The 18,859-nt window shown below is 36.1% G+C and overlaps 3 protein-coding genes across 3 annotated transcripts; 1 reads left to right on the forward strand and 2 right to left on the reverse strand.

Annotated features, from left to right (window-relative positions):
- Positions 1–374: 374 nt before the first annotated feature.
- LOC147487720 (uncharacterized) lies at positions 375–3,202 on the reverse strand. The gene is made up of 3 exons (XM_086574117.1): positions 2,983–3,202; positions 2,232–2,465; positions 375–478 (listed from the first exon to the last, which is right to left on the reverse strand). The coding sequence occupies exons 1-3, from the start codon at positions 3,200–3,202 to the stop codon at positions 375–377; spliced, it is 558 nt and encodes a 185-aa protein (XP_086430243.1).
- A 105-nt stretch (positions 3,203–3,307) lies between these two features.
- Positions 3,308–4,682, reverse strand: LOC147487721 (uncharacterized). Its single transcript, XM_086574118.1, has one exon. The coding sequence runs from the start codon at positions 4,535–4,537 to the stop codon at positions 3,308–3,310; it is 1,230 nt and encodes a 409-aa protein (XP_086430244.1). The 5' UTR covers positions 4,538–4,682.
- Positions 4,683–12,463: 7,781 nt separating this feature from the next.
- Positions 12,464–16,024, forward strand: LOC147487722 (UDP-xylose transporter 1-like). The gene is made up of 9 exons (XM_086571024.1): positions 12,464–12,857; positions 12,969–13,003; positions 13,751–13,892; positions 14,136–14,320; positions 14,435–14,502; positions 14,591–14,723; positions 14,874–15,035; positions 15,349–15,621; positions 15,718–16,024. The coding sequence occupies exons 3-9, from the start codon at positions 13,772–13,774 to the stop codon at positions 15,832–15,834; spliced, it is 1,059 nt and encodes a 352-aa protein (XP_086427150.1). The 5' UTR covers positions 12,464–12,857; positions 12,969–13,003; positions 13,751–13,771; the 3' UTR covers positions 15,835–16,024.
- Positions 16,025–18,859: the final 2,835 nt, after the last annotated feature.

Raw genomic sequence — 18,859 nt, forward strand, 5'->3', positions numbered from 1 at the left:
AGTTACTTTTTAACCCGATTATATAATTATACTTGCTAGACTTCATAAGAAGAAGAGGTAATTAGTCTATGCCAATGCATCCAAAACCCCTTAACAACTCCATAACCCAATACATCTAGAAATAACACCATGTGAAATGTTTAGAATTGATTCCAATGATGTAGATTCATTAATTTGGAAGTATGGGGTTATGGAGTTGCTAACTGTATGCCTTGCTTATAAGAATGATATTGAAGGGCGAAGTAAGGTCACGAAATCTGAAGTATGGATTTGAAACAAAATTTAAAATGTCATTATATGTACTCTTAAGTTTAATTATTATTTAGCTTGACTATTAATTAAGTTTAATAAATATTGAGCTTGCTCTCTTCCTTTCATTGCAGCATTGTGATGGGACGGAGAAAGAAATGGACATAGAGTTTCATAGAGACAACCAAAGCCGCAGTTGTAGAGTGCGTATCCTTTGCTACCTTTTCTTCTGTGTACAAAAAAAAAATCTAAAGAAAAAAAGTCATAAAGGTTAGTTGTAGGCTGATTGATTATGCAAGGTAGACATATTACTTCTATTACGTTGCAACTTGAGAAAAATTTGGTCCAAAAAAAAAAAAAAAACGCTTGTGAATATGTGGTTGGAATTACGCACATGTGGATTGTTGACTCGCTTCATGAAAATTTTCAAGGGATAGGCGGACAACGAATTTGTTGGGTTTAGAGATATGGATATGAAGAAATCAACTTCAACAATGGAAGCTATATGAGATGTTTAATCACAAGTTATTTGATAAAGCATGTGATTAATCATGGCCATGTATCTCCTTAAACAAGAGTTGTTTGAAAATATTAGTCAAAAGGCATTGGGTTATGCACACCTTTTCTCTGTATAGTCTCCCACTTACACATGAAAATATTAGTTAGAAGACATTGGGTATTTTATTTCTTTTTTCCCCTCACTTATTGCTGTTTTTTATGTTGTTTTTTGGGGATGTTTTTCTCTTTTTACGGTGGTCTTGGTCAAGCATTCTTTTGTTCCTGATCTATTATATACCATAATGAAACATGTAAACCAACAGAAAACACCTCATATACACTATGTCATTTCATGTGTTGGAATATAGCATTGTTATCACATGCATTTTGGATATTTAGGCTATGTGGTTCTTCATTCACCGAAAAAATGCTAGCAGTTTTATACTGGTGGTGTCATAAATTGATGATGTGTGTTTTGGAATGTGTGGGGTTGGACATGGTGAGTGATGCAAGCGTCTGATGACTCAACCTGCCGAGTTGACCGTGTTCATATGCTTAGGTAGATAGTGGAGGGAATAGAATTGTGGAGCTAGATTGGGTGAGAACCACTGGATCCACGAAGAAGCACGTTGTAGAAGTAGGTTTAGCATGGTTATTTTAGTTTTCTATGCCCAATGGTCAATTGAGTTTGACCAGTTTCAGTGTTTCATATTGATCGACTGTGTACCCTTGAACTTTTTGTAGGGTATGGTGAACTATGGAGAAAGTCATAAACCTCCATCTCTTGGTTCCACCCAGGTATCTTCTCTTGCCATATGTCTTCCTTAACTTGTGTCGTGTTATTATTTGAATCTCACTGATCATCATTAATTTCACTTGTGGACTTCGATTATTATTTTTTCTTTCTATTAAGTGATGCTAACGTTTTAGCTTTAAATGACACTATACCAGTTCCCATTTTAATTGTTAGTGTGCTCTTATGAGTTTAGTTGACTTAATTCAGAGAAAATTGTGGTAAAACAATTATTCAAGTTTGGTGTTGCATTTTTTCATATAACTGTATGATAGTTCTTGATTGAGTTTGTTGTTTGAAGTCATGCATGCATACAGTGGCGGAGCCAGGAATGTAAGTGAGAGTGAGCCACTCATAAACCAAGCATAAAAAAAAATAACCACACTAATTTTTTTTTAACTAAAAATTCAAACCCGATCACAAAACAAGTATATTTCGAACATAAAAAAATCATATAAAATAATTGCAATAAATGTAATATAAAAATTTTTAAAAAAAATAAAAATAATAATTCAATCTAAACAAATATTTATTCATAGTTGTCCTCGGCGCCCTTCTTTTTTGTCACCCTTCTTCATCTTTTGGAAGCGTTGCAAGATCAACTCGGTATCAATGCTATCAAAAACTTCTTTTTCAATGTATGTTATTAAACAATCATTCAACCATTCATCCGCCATCCGATTGCGTAGACGATTCTTTATGATATTCATAGCAGAAAATGCCCTCTCCACAGTAGCAGTAGCAACAGGTAAAATCAGCGCCAACTTAATCAACAAATACACAAGTGGGTACACAATATCTTTCTTTGTCTCAACCATTATTTTGGCTAGGCTGCTAATTCCGTTTACTTTACCAAACTTAGTATCGGAACGCACATCAATGATATAATTCTCAAGCTGATCCGCTAATTCCATCTGATCTATCTCTGAAAAATCATCGGGATAAAATCGAGCAAAATGGATCAATTTTTGCTTATCGAAAGCAGCAAATGACTCACAAGGATCAAGACATGCCATGCAAAGAAGTAATTCTGTGTTTGCTTCATTAAACCGGTCGTTTAACTCTTGAAGTTGCAAATCAATACAGTGATAGAATAATCCAACACGATAGTAATGTAAATTGGTGCTTCCTTCCGGCTCTTAAATCGAGACCTCCCTCGAGCCACATACCTCTCTTCCATATTTGGAACAACCACGTCATGTTTGGCACATAGTGAAGAAACTTCAATCGAGGAGACTATCCCACCCATCATCTCTCATCGATGCGTAAAAAGTATCTTTGTTATTTTAACAAGAGCCATAGCATTGACAATGTCTTGGTCTTCACGCTGCAAAGCCTTTGACAAATCATTGCTAATTCCTAGTATCGCTTTCATCAAATGCAAATTTAAGATAAATTCAAAAGATTGCACTGCACTAAACTCAATAATCCGTAAGCCTCACCTCTTTGTTCCGAGCTTGAACCATCTTCCGCTATATTATCAAGCACATCAAGTACTGAACCATAACTGTTTATCATGCCAAGAAGTGTATAATAGTGTGAGCCCCATCGAGTGTCACCAGATCGTTTAAGACTAGTCTCTTGATTCAACCCTTTACCACTTGAAATTTCTCCGCTTTGTAAGGCTGCAACAACTCTAGTCTTCATTGCTTCACGTAACATATCTAAAATTAAACTTACATGATGCTCCAACAGTATTTACCACATTAGAGAAACACTAAAAAGGTTAGCAATTGACTCATGGTTCTTTTGCAACGATACAAAGGGCTAATCAAGCTGATGAGCGAAACAATGAACATAAAATGCAGACTCATTCTCTTTCATTATAAGTGTTTTTAGGCCATTCAAATCACCTTGCATATTGCTGGCCCCATCATACCCTTGTCCACGCAGTCTAGATATGCTTAACCCATGCTTAGAGAACAACTCATCAATTGCCTTTTTAAGTGTTACTGCACTAGTTTCCTTAACATGCACAACTCCAAAAAATCTCTCAATCACGCAACCTTTCTTGTCGACATAACGCAAAACAACTGCCATTTGCTCTTTAATTGATATATCACGTGCTTCATCGACTAAAATAGCAAACAATGAATTTCCATAATCCTTTAAAATAACATTTGTAGTTTCCACAGCAGCTGCATTCACAATCTCTTTTTGTATATCAGGCGAGGTCAATTTTCGATTTTTAGAAGCATTATCAAGAACATTCTTAATGACTTCGTTATGATCTTTCAAAAATCGTATAAGTTCAAGAAAATTACCTTTACTGATCGACTCCTCTGATTCATCATGGCCACGGAAAGCTAAACCTTGTCTCAAAAGAAACCTAATACAATCAGTTATTGCAGTTAGATGTATTCGGTAATCCCTTCGAACTTGGTCAGATTGTCTCTCAAGAAATGTTTCGATATGCTGCTCTTGATTTAGCAATGCCTGTGCTGCCCTGTAAGCAATATTATGAGCACTATTTGGTCCTCCAACATGCTCTTTTAATTTGGTTTTCCTTTCCCAATTAGTAAACCCCTTGTAAGAGAAAACATCTCCGCCTCCTTGTGCCCCCTGATCAGATTTAAAGAGATAACAATAGTGACAAAACGCGGCATCTTTGTGAATACTATATTCCAACCAACTAAACTCTCCATACCACTCTTTCCGAAAGCGACGGTTCCTCTTGCCTATTGTCCTTGGAGGAAAAGTATGATTAGGCTGGCAAGGACCCCTAAGCAAATATGTTCTTCTCACTGATTCACGATCATTAGGATGATAATCTGAAATCTTGTTCCTCAATCCAGGGTCTCCCGGAAGACTAGACAAGTCAAGTTCTTCACGATTTCCATGTTGAACCCGCTTTGACGTAGGTTGTTCAACACCACCATCCTCAGTTTCTTGGTGACCTCGCTTTGAAGAGGATCCTACTTCAACACTAACAACATGATCTGTGTTACTAGTTGGTTGAGCGGGCAACGACTTTTCTTTGATCAAATACTTTAGCATAGCTATTTAAACAATTAAAATAAACCACCAATCAATTTAATTGAAATTGCACAAATTAAAATAAACCACCAATAATGTTCACAAAATAAAATAATAATCACAAACATATAAAAATCTAAATAATATGGTTTAGGAATCAGTACAAAAACACGACAAAAAATTAAATAATATAAGAGTTACCTAGTTATCTCCACAAAACCGGTGGGTGTAAAGTTGTTTGTTTGGGTAGAAAAGTAGAAGACTTAAATTTTAATATATGGTAATAGAGAATGGAGGAGAAGAGAATTAGAATAGGTGAGGGAGTTTTTTTTTTTCTTTCTATTTTTTTTTAATAGATACAAGATGGTTTCTATTTGGGTTTATATATGGGTGGATAAATACGAGATAAAGAGGAACACACGGAATACAAGTACTATTGGTTTTCTATTTGCTTTTTTAGTACTATTTGCTTTAACCAAATTTAACCGAATCAAATTGTAACCAAATTTCAGCACATCCTTTTAACCCGAATCTATTTGTACATTGTACACATGACATCATGACCAAAGCATATCCTTTTGTTTCCTTTCTAATTTCTACATGCATACTTTTCTTTATTTTTTTTGTCTTTTACTTATACCACTTAGCACTTGCGGCAGTTGCCATAGCTGATAAAAAAAATTTTGGCTTGGGTCAAAGTGAGGGTACGCCAGGGTGTATGCTGGGCCCCCCCTGGCTCCGCCACTGCATGCATATCATCTTAGTTTTACAACAGGTTACTGCTTCAATCACTGATATTCCCTATTATGGCATGCTTGCATAACTTAATTCTAAAAACACATTTTTCACAAAGTTTGCTATTTAATCGTGGCTTTGATTCCCTTTATCGTAATTTTCCCTCCTTTTGAATATGTTGCTTTGTAAGATTTGAATTACGTTATGGTCAAGGCATCAAGTTATATGCTAATTTTGTTCGACATTATTTTTTTTTTCAGGAGTTGAAATTGTGTAGTGTTACGATCTTTCATATTGGTTACATTACACCTTATCTTTTACCTTTGAATGGAGTTTGTAGTTAGGGATAGTTAAACATGCACCTATAAGAAAGTGTGTTAGATTTAATTTATTGCCTAAATGGTCTTTGAGAATAAAGCGGAGATGCTTATGTTGTTGCTTGAAGTCATCATTTTAAATAGTCTTGCAATCTCTAATGAAAATTTTCAAATGTTAAATAGAGAATCTATTTTCTACATATTTGTATTTATAGTTTGCTTTATATTCTTGCTAAGCTTTCAATTCTGTAGAGTGGAGAATCCAGCATAAAATATCATGCTAGACCATTATATTTATTTTGTTTTTAAAGGAAAATGACAAGATTTGCAACAACTATATAGTCCTAAACTTTTGTATTATTTTCCCTTAAGGATCTTGGTTTATGTAATTTTGTTTCCATTCTGGACCAAATCTTTTATACTTCATTGCAATGGATTATTGTCCAAGATGAAGTACTATCTTCTTGGGGTTGTTAGTTTAGTTTGCGAGAGTTTATGTGAGCTTGAATTGTGAATGAAACTGAGCGAGCATACGCTTATATGTTCTCATGTTTGCTTACAAAGAAGCAACCCATCCTTATTATCACTAAATGCCGTTTCTTGGAACACCTTCGTAAGCTAATATGCGAAAGTTCATTTCTTATAGGTAGTAATGCAAATAGTTCATGGACTTCAAGTAACCAATGTTAGTCACTCTCATTTTTTGGGGGGTTTTTTTTGATGTAGGTCTTTTTCTGGTCATTGTAGATATTTTTAGCAATGAGTCTGTAATTAAACATTGTAAGCATATTCAAAAAAATTGTTGAAAATTTAGTTAGTATTTATTTGATTTTGTTAACCTTTGCATGGCATGAAGAGTAACAGTTGTGTGCATGTGATGTTATGCATTGCTTTATTGAGCCAAAAAGGTTGATTTCTCAGCATAACATTTGTTCATTTGTGTCACGCCCCGAGACCCAACACACATCCCGAGGACGATGAGTGAATCTCGAGGCCGACACCATCACAATTCTACCGAAATTTCGGCAGAGTTTCCTTTGTTTAATCGACATTCGTAAACCCTAAAACCTGTCATAAACCTGGACATTTCATAATACCCTTCCAACAACCATATACATACAAAATCTTCACCCTATACACCACTGTGATGCCCATATACATATCCCAAAATGCTTATGATGAACTACACTCCAATACATCAAATAAATACATCAAAATGAGCGGAGCTCTATATATATACAACCAAAATGACTAGACTATCTCTATACAACCAAAAGTATGAACTTGACTCTGTCCTCGTCAAGCATAAGGAAATCCTCCCAAATCACCATAACCGTCATCACTAGGGTTAGGTAAAACCTCCTCCGCAACTAGCTCATCTGAAATGTTAAGTAGGATGAGCAAACAACTATGCCCAGTAGAAACGCACATAGCCAATAAATAGTTACTTATAGAAAACATTTAAAACATGCAGGGTTTCCATAAAAGTATTCAAATATCGTGACTATATATATACATCACTAACTAGCAGAAATCATCTCGACATGCTTCATTGATATACAAAATATAGTTTTTCACAATCATCATACAACTATTGTGGCCGCTGCATCCTATTAGAATGGTGAGGGTACGACGGTACTTTCACCCATCCACGAACAATCTCGGTTCAAGACTTTCCATTGTGAACCATACACGTTGTTTTCTGATTTTACCAGCGGGGGGAGCTGAAATGCCGTTGTTGTGTTCATACACACAAAATCCCCAAAGCTTTTAGGGCTCGGGTGGGCCTGTGACCCACGATCCCCATACTGAACGTCACCTAACTTACGGTGGTCAACCGTTCGATGACTCGCAGCTTTCGGGATCGACACACATCCGGGAGTGGGACTAAACTCTCACTCCTCGGCGTCTAAACCTCATCGAGGTAGTATGTAACCACACACAAGCTAATCACCATACAAATAGTGACGCGTACAAACATGGTTATCTAGAAAAGTAGAAAAGGAATTCCCCGGACTACATCCGGTGATGCATCCCTTTAAAGGTGGCCCACCACCTCGAAAGTGTGTGCATGATTTGTTGGAATCTAAAGCTTAACCGTCCTCGAATTGCGATAACAGTTCCTTCTTTATAGGAATTCACAATTCCTTTTCTAAATCCGCTTCGTGATAAGCATAGTAATATCTATATATATACTCGTATTACCGATTGTTTTCCAAATACTATAGATACATATTTAGTTTTTCTTTTAAATCTGTTGATGCTTGTATGTGTGAGTTCTGGATTTCCCCATCGATCACATACAATCTATGACTCCCCAACGGGCGGTCATAGTAAATGACAACCAACGATTCCCCAAACGGGCGAATCATCGTAAATAACAACGAAACTCTATCCCGGGACAATCGAAACCTCACACATATTTACAAACAACCGGGTAATCCTTACCCGCATTACAAAATCCATCTCTCTGTCTCATTACAGAGACAAGAGACGAGAACCCTTCCCAATTCAAAACCAGTTTTACTCTTTTAACCAAGAAAACAAATCCCCGCTACCCCGATTTTACAAAACCCATTTCACACGAAAGCTATCTATATATATAGTTTATAGCGAGGAAATACAGTGCAAAACATGAATATCATATATACATGCATGGTTGATACGCAACTATCTATTTCCAATTTAAACAATTCAAATCATGCATGAAAATAAGCATGCTATATATTGGTATGTAGGTTCCTACCTTAGCAAGCTCCGTTCTCCTCAAGCCCACTTAACTAAATCCAGCCCACTTAACCGAATCAACTTGAATTCACTCCTATAACAGCATATACATATACGTCGGTTATTAGAATTGATCGAACAACGAGGAATTATTATCTAGCGTAAGCCGAGAAGAAATCTCGACGTTAAGAATTGGGTTTCGGATAAATTTTCATCTAACTACCGTTAATAGAGCTACTGGGCCATTTAAAACATTACTCTCTCGACGGTCTCTATTTATTTCGGGCCATGGCGGGCCCTCATATCGACGCCAATCCTATCACATCCCAATTCCAAGTCCAAATTTCAACTACAACCAATCCCAGCCCTTCGATTCATATTAAATCTCTCCCGACATTAACGATTATAAATCGACATGAATCTCGAAATTCACATTAACAGTTATAAATCAACATGAATCTCTCGAAATTCACATTAACAGTTATAAATCGACATGAATCTCTCGAACTTCACATTAACAGTTATAAATCGACATGAATCTCTCAAAATTCACATTAACAGTTATAAATCGACATGAATTGCTTTCGAAATTCACATTAACGATTATAAATCGACATGAATTGCTCGAAATTGGAGTGAATAACCAAATTCTTACCAAGTCAGCAACAAAATCGCTCCTAGCTTTCTCCTCCACCAAATTCGCTCCACTCTATCTCCACCAACAGCTACTGTCGACATTACAACCACCCCATTTCAATTATCCTTCATCAATACAACCAAATAGAACGAAATCGAAGTTCAAACTATTTCTTGAAGCCGAAATTCACTAACCTTTAGCGAAAAAACCGGCCGCAACTCAAGAATTTTTGAAGCTTCACACTTGATTTGAGTGCTACTAAGGATTGGGTGTTTGAATTTTGGGTTGAATCGGTTGAATTTGGGAGAAGGGAGTTTTTTCTCTCCTAGGTTTTCGGTTATTGGCGAAATTGGGGAAGAAGGAGAAGTTGAGTGCGCGATAATTTGGTTTCAGCGATTTTTTTGGTTTGGGCGATTTGTTTGGTTAAGGCCCAACCCAATATGTCCCAATTAGGCTTAAGTCCTAATTCACTCCTAACCACTAACTCATTTGGCGTGTCAATCGTAAAATTATTTTTCCGGCCCATCCCGCTAAATTTAATCTCCTATATTCTATCTCACCGCATGCTATAACGATGACCCACTCATGCGTGTAAGCTGTTAACTCGTACCCACTTCGAACGCAGAAAGCCGCTAACCGGCATTTTGTCAAATTTTCGCATATGGTTCGCTTACCTAACGTGACTTATGATTCGGAGTTAAGTTTCATTAAGTTATGTACGTTTGAAATATAAACCCGACTGACCAATTACATAAATGACCCTAGGTTTAATATGAAATTTACAAAAATACCCTTAACAAGAATTTGAGTCTTTACAATTTGCTCATATTTGAATGAAAAGTCATAAGGTGCCCTCAATTTAGAACTATATAGCATATAGTGTTTGAGGTGTTAAATTTCTTATTTCGGCTTTTAGAACCACTTCAGTTTGCAGCTAATGACTACTAGTTTGTTAAGCTCCATTTCTAGGCATTCAACTTTTCCATTGCTTTAGCCCGATTCTTATGGCTTATTTTATATATATATTTTTCACTAACATGGCTTATTTTATATCATTTTGTTGTTGTTTAATAAATATCACTTCCAACCATATGAGGCTAAGTAATGGAAATCAAAATGTATTTGTTAGTCATGTTTTTCACAATGTTGTATAGTGTAAGTTTGAGATTGCTATTTGCCTTCCTAATTTCCTTATGGCGTCGTTTCATGGTGCAGCGGTAGTGATAGCTACTCCAATTTCAATTTCCGTTACACTATGTCTTCTTTATATTCGTTTTAAGGGTCACATCTACATTTGTGAAATCACTCAGCATGATTTCTTCATTGTCTCCCTCAAAGTTTTTAAGGTGATGCAACTTGCTCTCATCTCTTATCATTCAGTGTAAACTAAGTTATGTAGTTTTGCAACTACTATTTTCAGTATTTTACAGTGTGGCCTATGGCAATTTAAGTATATTTATCACAATATGTATAACCTTTTTTTCTCCTTCATGTTTATAGTGTCAACTTCAACGAAATATGGGTGTTCTTTCTGTTGACAGGGTCCTCTTTTGAGGAGTTCAAGTTTTTTATTTGGGATAAAAATCAAATAACCATGAAAAAGCTTTGGGATTTCAAAGTAAACTTGGGAATATAATGAAGTCGGGATCATTGACACCAAGTCTACTAGCACCGACATTGCTCCCTTTGACAAATTTGAATGTCATTGTTGTAATGGAAGTATCATTACAAATGTTTTTCTTGGCCATTCTCATTCAGTTTGTTGGAATTATTTTTAGAGTATATGAACAATGGGACCTGTATTTATAACAAGTATATTTGACCTGTTTTAAAAATGTGCAGTCGCAAAGAGAATCACAAGTAGTAGTTATTTGGATGGGCTTCAAGTTGTTATTTTTCTCCTCCTGTTCATGATTATGATGAGACTAATAAAAGAATCTTCCTTATTCAAATCTAGACGAAGTATTGTTCTTCAATTCCATGTTTGCCATGTTAAGTAGAGTTCTCATCTTAAATTTATAATGAGCTATAATGAGCACTGCATTATTTTTTCACCTTCGTCACTTGGCAAACAAACATGTCCTATCAGTTCCATATTGTTTTGGCATCAAAGGCTAATGTGAACTAGAAGTATGCTAACATAATTTTATAAAAAAGTTTTAGCCACCAAAATTATTTTCACTTTTTGTGTTTGTATAATCTGGCAGGTCTTTCTGTGCTAATGTAGTATGAACTTTTTGGGTAATGGATGGGTCCTTACCACGTGCAAGGCACGTGCACTGATGCTAGTGATATTAAAGCTCTCACAAGGGGTATTTTTCGAGCTCTATTAAAATTCCACGTCATCTCCTATTAAAACGGGAATTTCTCTCCTATTTGAAAAACGGGAATCCTATTATAACGGGAATTTCTCTCCTATCAAAACAAATTCTAGCACTTCTAATTAAAGTGGAAATCATTCTCCTATTAAAATGTGAATTCCTCCTCTATTGAAAAAGGAAAATCTAGCATATCTAATTAAAACGAGAATTATTTTCCTATTAAAACAAGATCTCTCTCCCAATTTAAAAAACGGGTTTTTAAAATTTAATTAAAACTTCATTTAAAATAATTTGTTAGAAAATTAAAATGGGTTAGCGACTAAAACGGTAGTTAAAAGAGCCGGTGCGTATGCACAGGCCTATAAGCTAGTGGTATATTATAACTCTCAAGTAAATAGTAGTCTTACTGTAAGTTAGATATTAGAGTTTAGTCATACTTGTAAGCTATATTATAGTTTAATCCTACTTGTAAGCACGTGTGACGCACGCTCAAGGGCATTCTGGCCATTTCAAAAGAGCAAACAACATGACCACAGTCAACTAAGTTGACTGATGGTCAAGTAATAGAAATAGGACCAAAAACTAATATTTCAGCATTTCTGGACCAAAGTCTAATTTCATACGACCAATGTCTTAAAAACCCTTAAATTTACATTATACATAATCAACTTACTAGAATTTGTCAAATTTATTATGACTAGTTTATTATACTTTCATTGTGGTTCATTAACCGACTTATGGAGATGCGGCTGGTGATGTTAAAGGGGATCATGAAAAGGGTTTTGAGTGAATTTTAAGATTCATCACCAAACACATGCATTATTGGTCTTGAGGGTTGTTAGTTTGCTTGCATAGTCAGATATCTTACTTAAAGAAATGTTTATCTTACCTTCCTAACTTCTGTATTAAGATTCTACTCGATCATGCATATCTCCATACAACTTAAACAAGTAAGCTAAAATCGGTAAAAACTTGGAGGATGTAAGGACTACCATGCCTATTGTATTTTATTCTGGTAGAAATATAAATGCAGATTTCCACCTTGAAGAGACAGGGAAATAGAATCTTAACTATTGTTGTGGACTCAACCAACAAGGAAATGCACACTATAAATAAATAAATAATTTAAAATAATCGATTATATCTATTATTTATTCATTGAAAATATGATTGTTAAGTTATAAGTTGCAAAATGACAATGATATTTGTTAGCATGCAGTTGGGCTCAAAATTGTACACCGTTAATGGCCAAGTGAAACGTAACTTGTTTACTTGTTCTGAAAGTCAAATTCATTCTGGAAGAGATGGCATAGTAAAATACAAGATGGTGTATATGCAGATGCTGATCGAGGCATGGCTTTAGTACCAACCAAGTAACCAACCAAACCTTATTACAAATCAAAAATAAAAGGACTCCAACCTCCATGCTACTTTCTCATACAAGGCAACAGTTTCTTCAGGCCACCCCTCTCCTCCACATTTCAAAGAATCTTGGTAGACAATTCTCCCACAAATATAGAACTAGCTTGCTTGGCAATTGCTTTCAGTTTCGTCCATGGACTTGTAAGACCTTGCTCTTGACCGACTTTCATTATCTTTCCTAGGTATTTCACCCTCTCTTGATAGTTCTCGTCTTCTTCTTTCCACTTCCATTCTTCATTTTACTTAATCTTTCAAATAAGATTTGACTTGCTATTTTTTCTGTTTATTTTCAGGGATTGAAACCCTCCAAGACTGCTAGTTTGTGAAGGTAATATATACATGTACTTTCTTCATTTTCTTGTGTTAGTGCTTAGGTTGAGATTAATTAATCTGATTTTGTTCACCATACAAAGTAGTAAAAGAAACTTTTTCCGAGAAAGGTATATATTTGTTCTGCCACAACAGAGAGCAAAAGACTTTATACATTGTTAGCGCTAGTTTTTTCCCTTCCTGGTATCAACACAACAAACGATCATGGTTCATATTATTGTCAGTGGCTGCAGAGGCCGAAGGCGTTTTGGCCAGAACACTTTGGCCTCCGGTGCTTACAGGACTGATTGTGAGTGATTGTTCATTGTTGAATGCAAGCACGAATGTTGACATATTGAAACTTACATTGCGTTCACTCATGACTCAATATATCTACAATCAGCGCGCAATTGAGGGCAGCTGAGTGAAAACACTGTGACGGGAAAATCCATACGAAGTTTTCTAGTGGCCACCAGCCCACCAAATGAATATGAATTCTAAGATTAACATAAGAATATCAGTGAATGGATTTGATAATCCATTCCCCTACTGTTCTGATTGGATTTATCATATCCTGAGTTTTACGTCTTATCGTCTGGAGCATTATATATCCTTGATTTGTCTGCCTATGACGGATTGAATTGGATGCTGGGGTGGTCATCTTACTATGCTGATAACCTTAGATAAATACATGGCATGGAAAGTGTGTACCTGCTCCTATATTTACTGTCATTTTATTAATAGTCCTGTTTAATGTAAACAACAGGTTTCTTTTTATACAAGAAAGATGGTGGAAACAAGTAGATTCCAAATGGGTGTTATTGGTGCTCTGGCTCTTTCAGTTGCATCATCAGTAGCCATTGTAATTTGCAATAAAGCTCTAATGAGCAATCTTGGCTTCCCCTTCGGTAAGAAATCATTTTCGCTCACCTCCTCTCTGTTGTATATATACTATATAGTTTGGGCCCTGGGGAAAGAGACTGTCACATTTTGCCTTGTTAGAAAGTCAGTGTCAATAAGTTAGAACATACTTTTTCATTACATTGTGTTGTTGAAAAGGTTAGGACATAGACATGTATTTAAAATTCAACTGATACACTATGTAGGTATTGATGCAACTATGAGTTAACTAATAATTGTCACACCTGCAGCTACCACATTGACTAGTTGGCATCTAATGGTTACATTTTGCACACTTCACGTGGCACAAAAATTCAACGTGTTCGAGACCAAGTCAATCGAGATGAAGACCATCGTCCTATTTGGCATCCTAAATGGTGTATCAATTGGACTTCTGAATTTAAGTCTTGGGTTCAACTCTATTGGCTTCTATCAGGTTGAGTTCACCAACCATCACAATGGCACGCCTATTATTGTCTAATCATAATTCCAAAAATATCACTAATAGAAGCAATGCTTTGTGTTTTCGTTCGTGTGGTGCTCCTGCCAGATGACAAAGCTTGCAATAATACCATTTACAGTTCTGTTAGAGACAGCTTTCCTAAAGAAGCAATTCAGGTAATATGCTTGGATAGCATTTATTTACTTATGTGAATTGAACTAAAGTTAATTTTCTATGTTTACTAAGTTCCTCCAATTGTTGCAGTCAGAAGATCAAGTTATCACTTTTTGTCTTACTACTTGGAGTTGGCATTGCTTCCATAACTGATCTCCAACTCAATCTTGTTGGATCAGTTCTCTCTCTTCTTGCCATTGCAACTACATGTGTTGGTCAAATTGTATCCTTCCTTCTTTTCTTCTATTTATTCTTAATGGTTCAAATTGGCAAGTCACCTTTCTAGGTGTGGATTGAGAACAACATAATGAGTTTGGTGTAATACTATAATGATACAAAAAGATGTTCATTCTTAACCGTCATTGGTATTCAGCTGACCAACACCATACAGAAGAGACTAAATGTGTCCTCTACTCAGCTGCTCTACCACTCTGCCCCATATCAAGCAGCTATACTTTTTGTTTCTGGTCCTCTGGTTGATCAGTTTCTCACCAAGCAAAATGTGTTTGCCTACAAATATTCTGCTGTGGTTTCGGTATTTCCTTCACTTTTGAGCTACTTGGTTCCATTCGCATAACATACATAGCTTTATATCACACTCATGACAATTGATGTTTATGCATATAATTGTGCAACCATATCTACATTTACATAAAAAATACTAGCAGACCATGAGCTAACTTTGGCAATACTAAAATGCGTTTGGAAGTTTGTAATGATACTATTTCTAGCGGATTTCATGTTGTACATGATTCTATATATACTTAATGACGGTAAATTAGTACGATCATAAGATACATAAAAGGATACGCGCACTGCCAATAAACCTCTTTGCTGCCAATATGCAGGCATTTATTATCCTTTCGTGCTTGATTGCTGTTTCGGTCAATTTTAGCACCTTCTTGGTGATTGGAAAAACCTCTCCGGTGACATATCAAGTGCTTGGTCATCTTAAGACATGCCTAGTCCTTGGCTTTGGGTACACATTACTACATGACCCTTTCACAGAGAGAAACATTGTTGGCATCCTAATCGCCATTTTCGGAATGGGCTTGTACTCATATTTCTGCACCCATGAGAATAAAAAGAAACAGAGCAGTGATTCATTGACTGCATCTCAGGTATAAGTATCTTACCGTTGCGCTTCTACATCTTTTTTTAACCAAAATATTTGCTTGACTTCAACTTTTTTTAATATTGGACTAATTTTGTTATAGATCAAAGAGAGGGAAGCTACACCACTTTTGGCAAGTAAGATTTTGAGTCACCAAGATAAAGAAAACCATGAAGGGAAGAAAATCAATGGAACTATTAACAAGGACTCTCTTGTCTAAATAGTACAGAGATTTGGCAACAAAGTGGAAAATATACCTTTGCTTCAAGCAATACCTTGAGTGTAAATTACATGATTCTTTCAATAAGTTGTACCACAATCTGTTTCTTCCCATGCACTAGAAGAAATCCCATAATGTAAAGTATCTGTAGAAGATGTAAGATGTATCAAATGTTGATAAGTTTGTTTCAGTAGGTCCTGAGTTCTTTTGGTTTCTTGAAACAGGACAGTTATACTACTGAATTTGTTTCCATGAGTCATGAGGCAGAGTAGATTATGTGTCATTCCCAATTTATATATTTGTTTTGTTCGATTCATCGTCCAACCTGACAAGGAATGCTGTATTAATGGCTTAGGTAGTACACTTTGGCAATAGAGATTCACATATTCACATTTTTTTTTTAATGGTAGAGTCTGCGCGAATGAGTGCCCTCTACCACAAATTATGACGTAGACTATCCCACTTGGAGATATCTTAGGCAAGCACCTACCCTCTAAGGGTCCAAGTGCATTGGAGGTCACTAACCTAGGCCGGCCGAACCATCTCAAATTATTGATAGTACATCCCCTCGTCCAGGTAGGTATTTCACATGTAGACATTTGTGCAGTATTCAAATGAAGGCATTTGTGCAATTGTGTGGTATTCACATGTAGACATACAATCACATAACAGCCAGCTCAAAGCCCCGAAGGGGTGAAATTTGAGTTAGTCTCACGTTAATTACGTTTCATTCCAAGTTTCCAACGCCCTAAGGTTTTCAACTGCCATTGAATTGAGAGAAACCGGACACACATTTCCTGACTATTGTCAAGTACGTGTCAGGTGTACTGCTAAGTATGGTGGTACAAGCTTAATTCTATGGGATAACTATATGCATCCAAAGGTTGCTGTCATTGCATGGAAACTATGTCATAACTGTGCTGCAACAGATAATGGCATGCAAAAGAGAGGATTTACGCTTGCATCTAATCTAAGTGCTGTCCTGAAATCTGTACTGAAGAAACACTAGAGCATCTTTTCTGAGAATGCAGTTCTGCCAGAGAAATTGGGACTTGTAGCTAACAACTTTGGCTCGAGCAATAACTTAAAAAGTTCAAGAACCTGTGAAGATGTGTGAGGGGTCATAGTTCCATCATTAGGGCATTTCCAATGGGGAGTGTAAACTGTATAGAGTGGAAATTTTACACTCCAAATATCAAAAAACTCTCTCCAATGGGGGTGTTATACCGTAGGTAATAGTGTATTAGCTAATAGAGAGGGTGGGGAATTCCCCCTCTCACTATTAGTTAATAAAAAGTCCGGGCGACACTCGAACTGACGTCTGAGTGAAATAATTTTCAGGACGTCACTTAGAGTAACATCCCTTTCTAATTCTAAAATAATTTTTTAACTCGGACGTCACTTCCCAGTTTAAATTTAAGAGGACGTCACTTTCCGAGTTTAAAATCTATTTTTTTTACACTTCTCCATTGGGGAGTTAGAGTGTGGATATTTATAAGCTATACAATAGTATACAATTAGAAGTGTAAAATCCATGACACCTACATAGAGCCTAGGTGGAGGTGTAATTTTACACCCCCCATTGGAGATGCCCTTAAGCATCTGTGAGTGGCTGAACTGGTAAGAATTTTGAAATTCAGAAACAAGCTTGTTATGGAGGCAAATACAACCTGAAAGCAACTTTCAAAAGAAGAATATGAAGAGGCAAATACATAATTAAGGACATATACAACACAATGGACACTATTGGAAAGACCAGGGAAAGGAATGATACATCAGGAATTCACATGGGAATTGAACCTCGTGGTCCAGGGATGGGAATTGAACCTCGTGGTCCAGGGATAGCAAAAATCAATGTGGATCTGATATTTGGTTGGGAACCCAGGAATAATGGATGTGACTTCCTTCAGGTGCTCTACACTTCTACAGAAATGTTGCAGTGTGCAGTGGGTTGCACTCCTTTTAGTTTCTACTAGCCGCCATGGTCTTTTTCTTTTTCTGAAAAGTAGACTTTATTACTTTATTAGTTGCCTTGTTCTATGAAGCCAGGGTGGATGAAATGCATGAAAGAGTTAGTCAAATGCATGGCGACAAGTTCATATTTCAGCTGATCAGGCTGCCAGACATACTTGCAGACTGCCAAGTGCAATGAGTAAGGAACCATTTCTGCAAATTACAAGATTTTATGAGAGAACATAAAATAGACAAGATTTTCGATTGAATTGTGCGTTTTTTTTATTAAATTATGAAAACTAAGAAGATTGGCTCGAAACCATAATAATTGAGTTTTTTCGCTTGCAAGAAAAATAAAATAAAATAATAGTAATTTAAGTGTTTCTTCTCTTCCACTAAAACACAGATTTAAAACAATCCGGACAGAGTACAAGCAAGGCCAGTAGTGAATGATATTGACAACCATTACCAGTGACGTTCATTATGATTACGACATAAAACCCATATGTGTTTGCTTGTTTGGTAACAGCTTTTTTTTTTTTCGATGAGCGTGTTTTAATGACTTGTAACGTTGCGTTGATGTACCAATTTAGAACCAAGCAACCTGTATAGGTCCTAATTGTGGCGGCAGCAACACATACCATGTTTACTCATATATATCATGAACGTTCTACAACGATTCTCGTGGCTGTTATCATTCATCACCCTGTTTTTAAACAATATATATATACGGGTTAACTAGTATTATTCCCTAGTAGATGAGCCAATTAGGATTTCCTTCTTACTGGATGGGAAATTAGAGTCTTCCCCTTAAATACACAAAAAAAAAGAAATCAACTTGGAGTTGACCATATTTGTTTTGTGTGTATTTGGGAAGGTGAACCTAATTTCCCATCTAATGAGGGAAAATCTTAATTGACTCATCTAGTGGGGGTAATATACCTATCTTTTAATGACTAAACACTCGTGAAGCACATGAGAAACAGGCATCCACACACAAAAAGGGTTTCATGTGATAAAATCCCTTAATTTTACCATAAAACGGTCATATAATTGAAAGTGTAACTTGCAA

The sequence above is a fragment of the Coptis chinensis genome, chromosome 7, assembly GCF_015680905.1.
Source record: "Coptis chinensis isolate HL-2020 chromosome 7, ASM1568090v1, whole genome shotgun sequence".
Classification (NCBI taxonomy): Eukaryota; Viridiplantae; Streptophyta; class Magnoliopsida; order Ranunculales; family Ranunculaceae; genus Coptis; species Coptis chinensis.

Coding starts and splice junctions, on each gene's coding strand:
- LOC147487720 (XM_086574117.1), bottom strand. CDS start 3,202: ATGTTACGTGAAGCAATGAAGACTAGAGTTGTTGCAGCCTTACAAAGC. Junction 2,466..2,982: donor TTCAAGCTCGGAACAAAGAG/GTGAGGCTTACG, acceptor ATGATTTTTCAG/AGATAGATCAGATGGAATTA. Junction 479..2,231: donor TATGAATATCATAAAGAATC/GTCTACGCAATC, acceptor TTTTGTACACAG/AAGAAAAGGTAGCAAAGGAT.
- LOC147487721 (XM_086574118.1), bottom strand. CDS start 4,537: ATGCTAAAGTATTTGATCAAAGAAAAGTCGTTGCCCGCTCAACCAACT.
- LOC147487722 (XM_086571024.1), top strand. CDS start 13,772: ATGGTGGAAACAAGTAGATTCCAAATGGGTGTTATTGGTGCTCTGGCT. Junction 13,893..14,135: donor CAATCTTGGCTTCCCCTTCG/GTAAGAAATCAT, acceptor TCACACCTGCAG/CTACCACATTGACTAGTTGG. Junction 14,321..14,434: donor ACTCTATTGGCTTCTATCAG/GTTGAGTTCACC, acceptor TGCTCCTGCCAG/ATGACAAAGCTTGCAATAAT.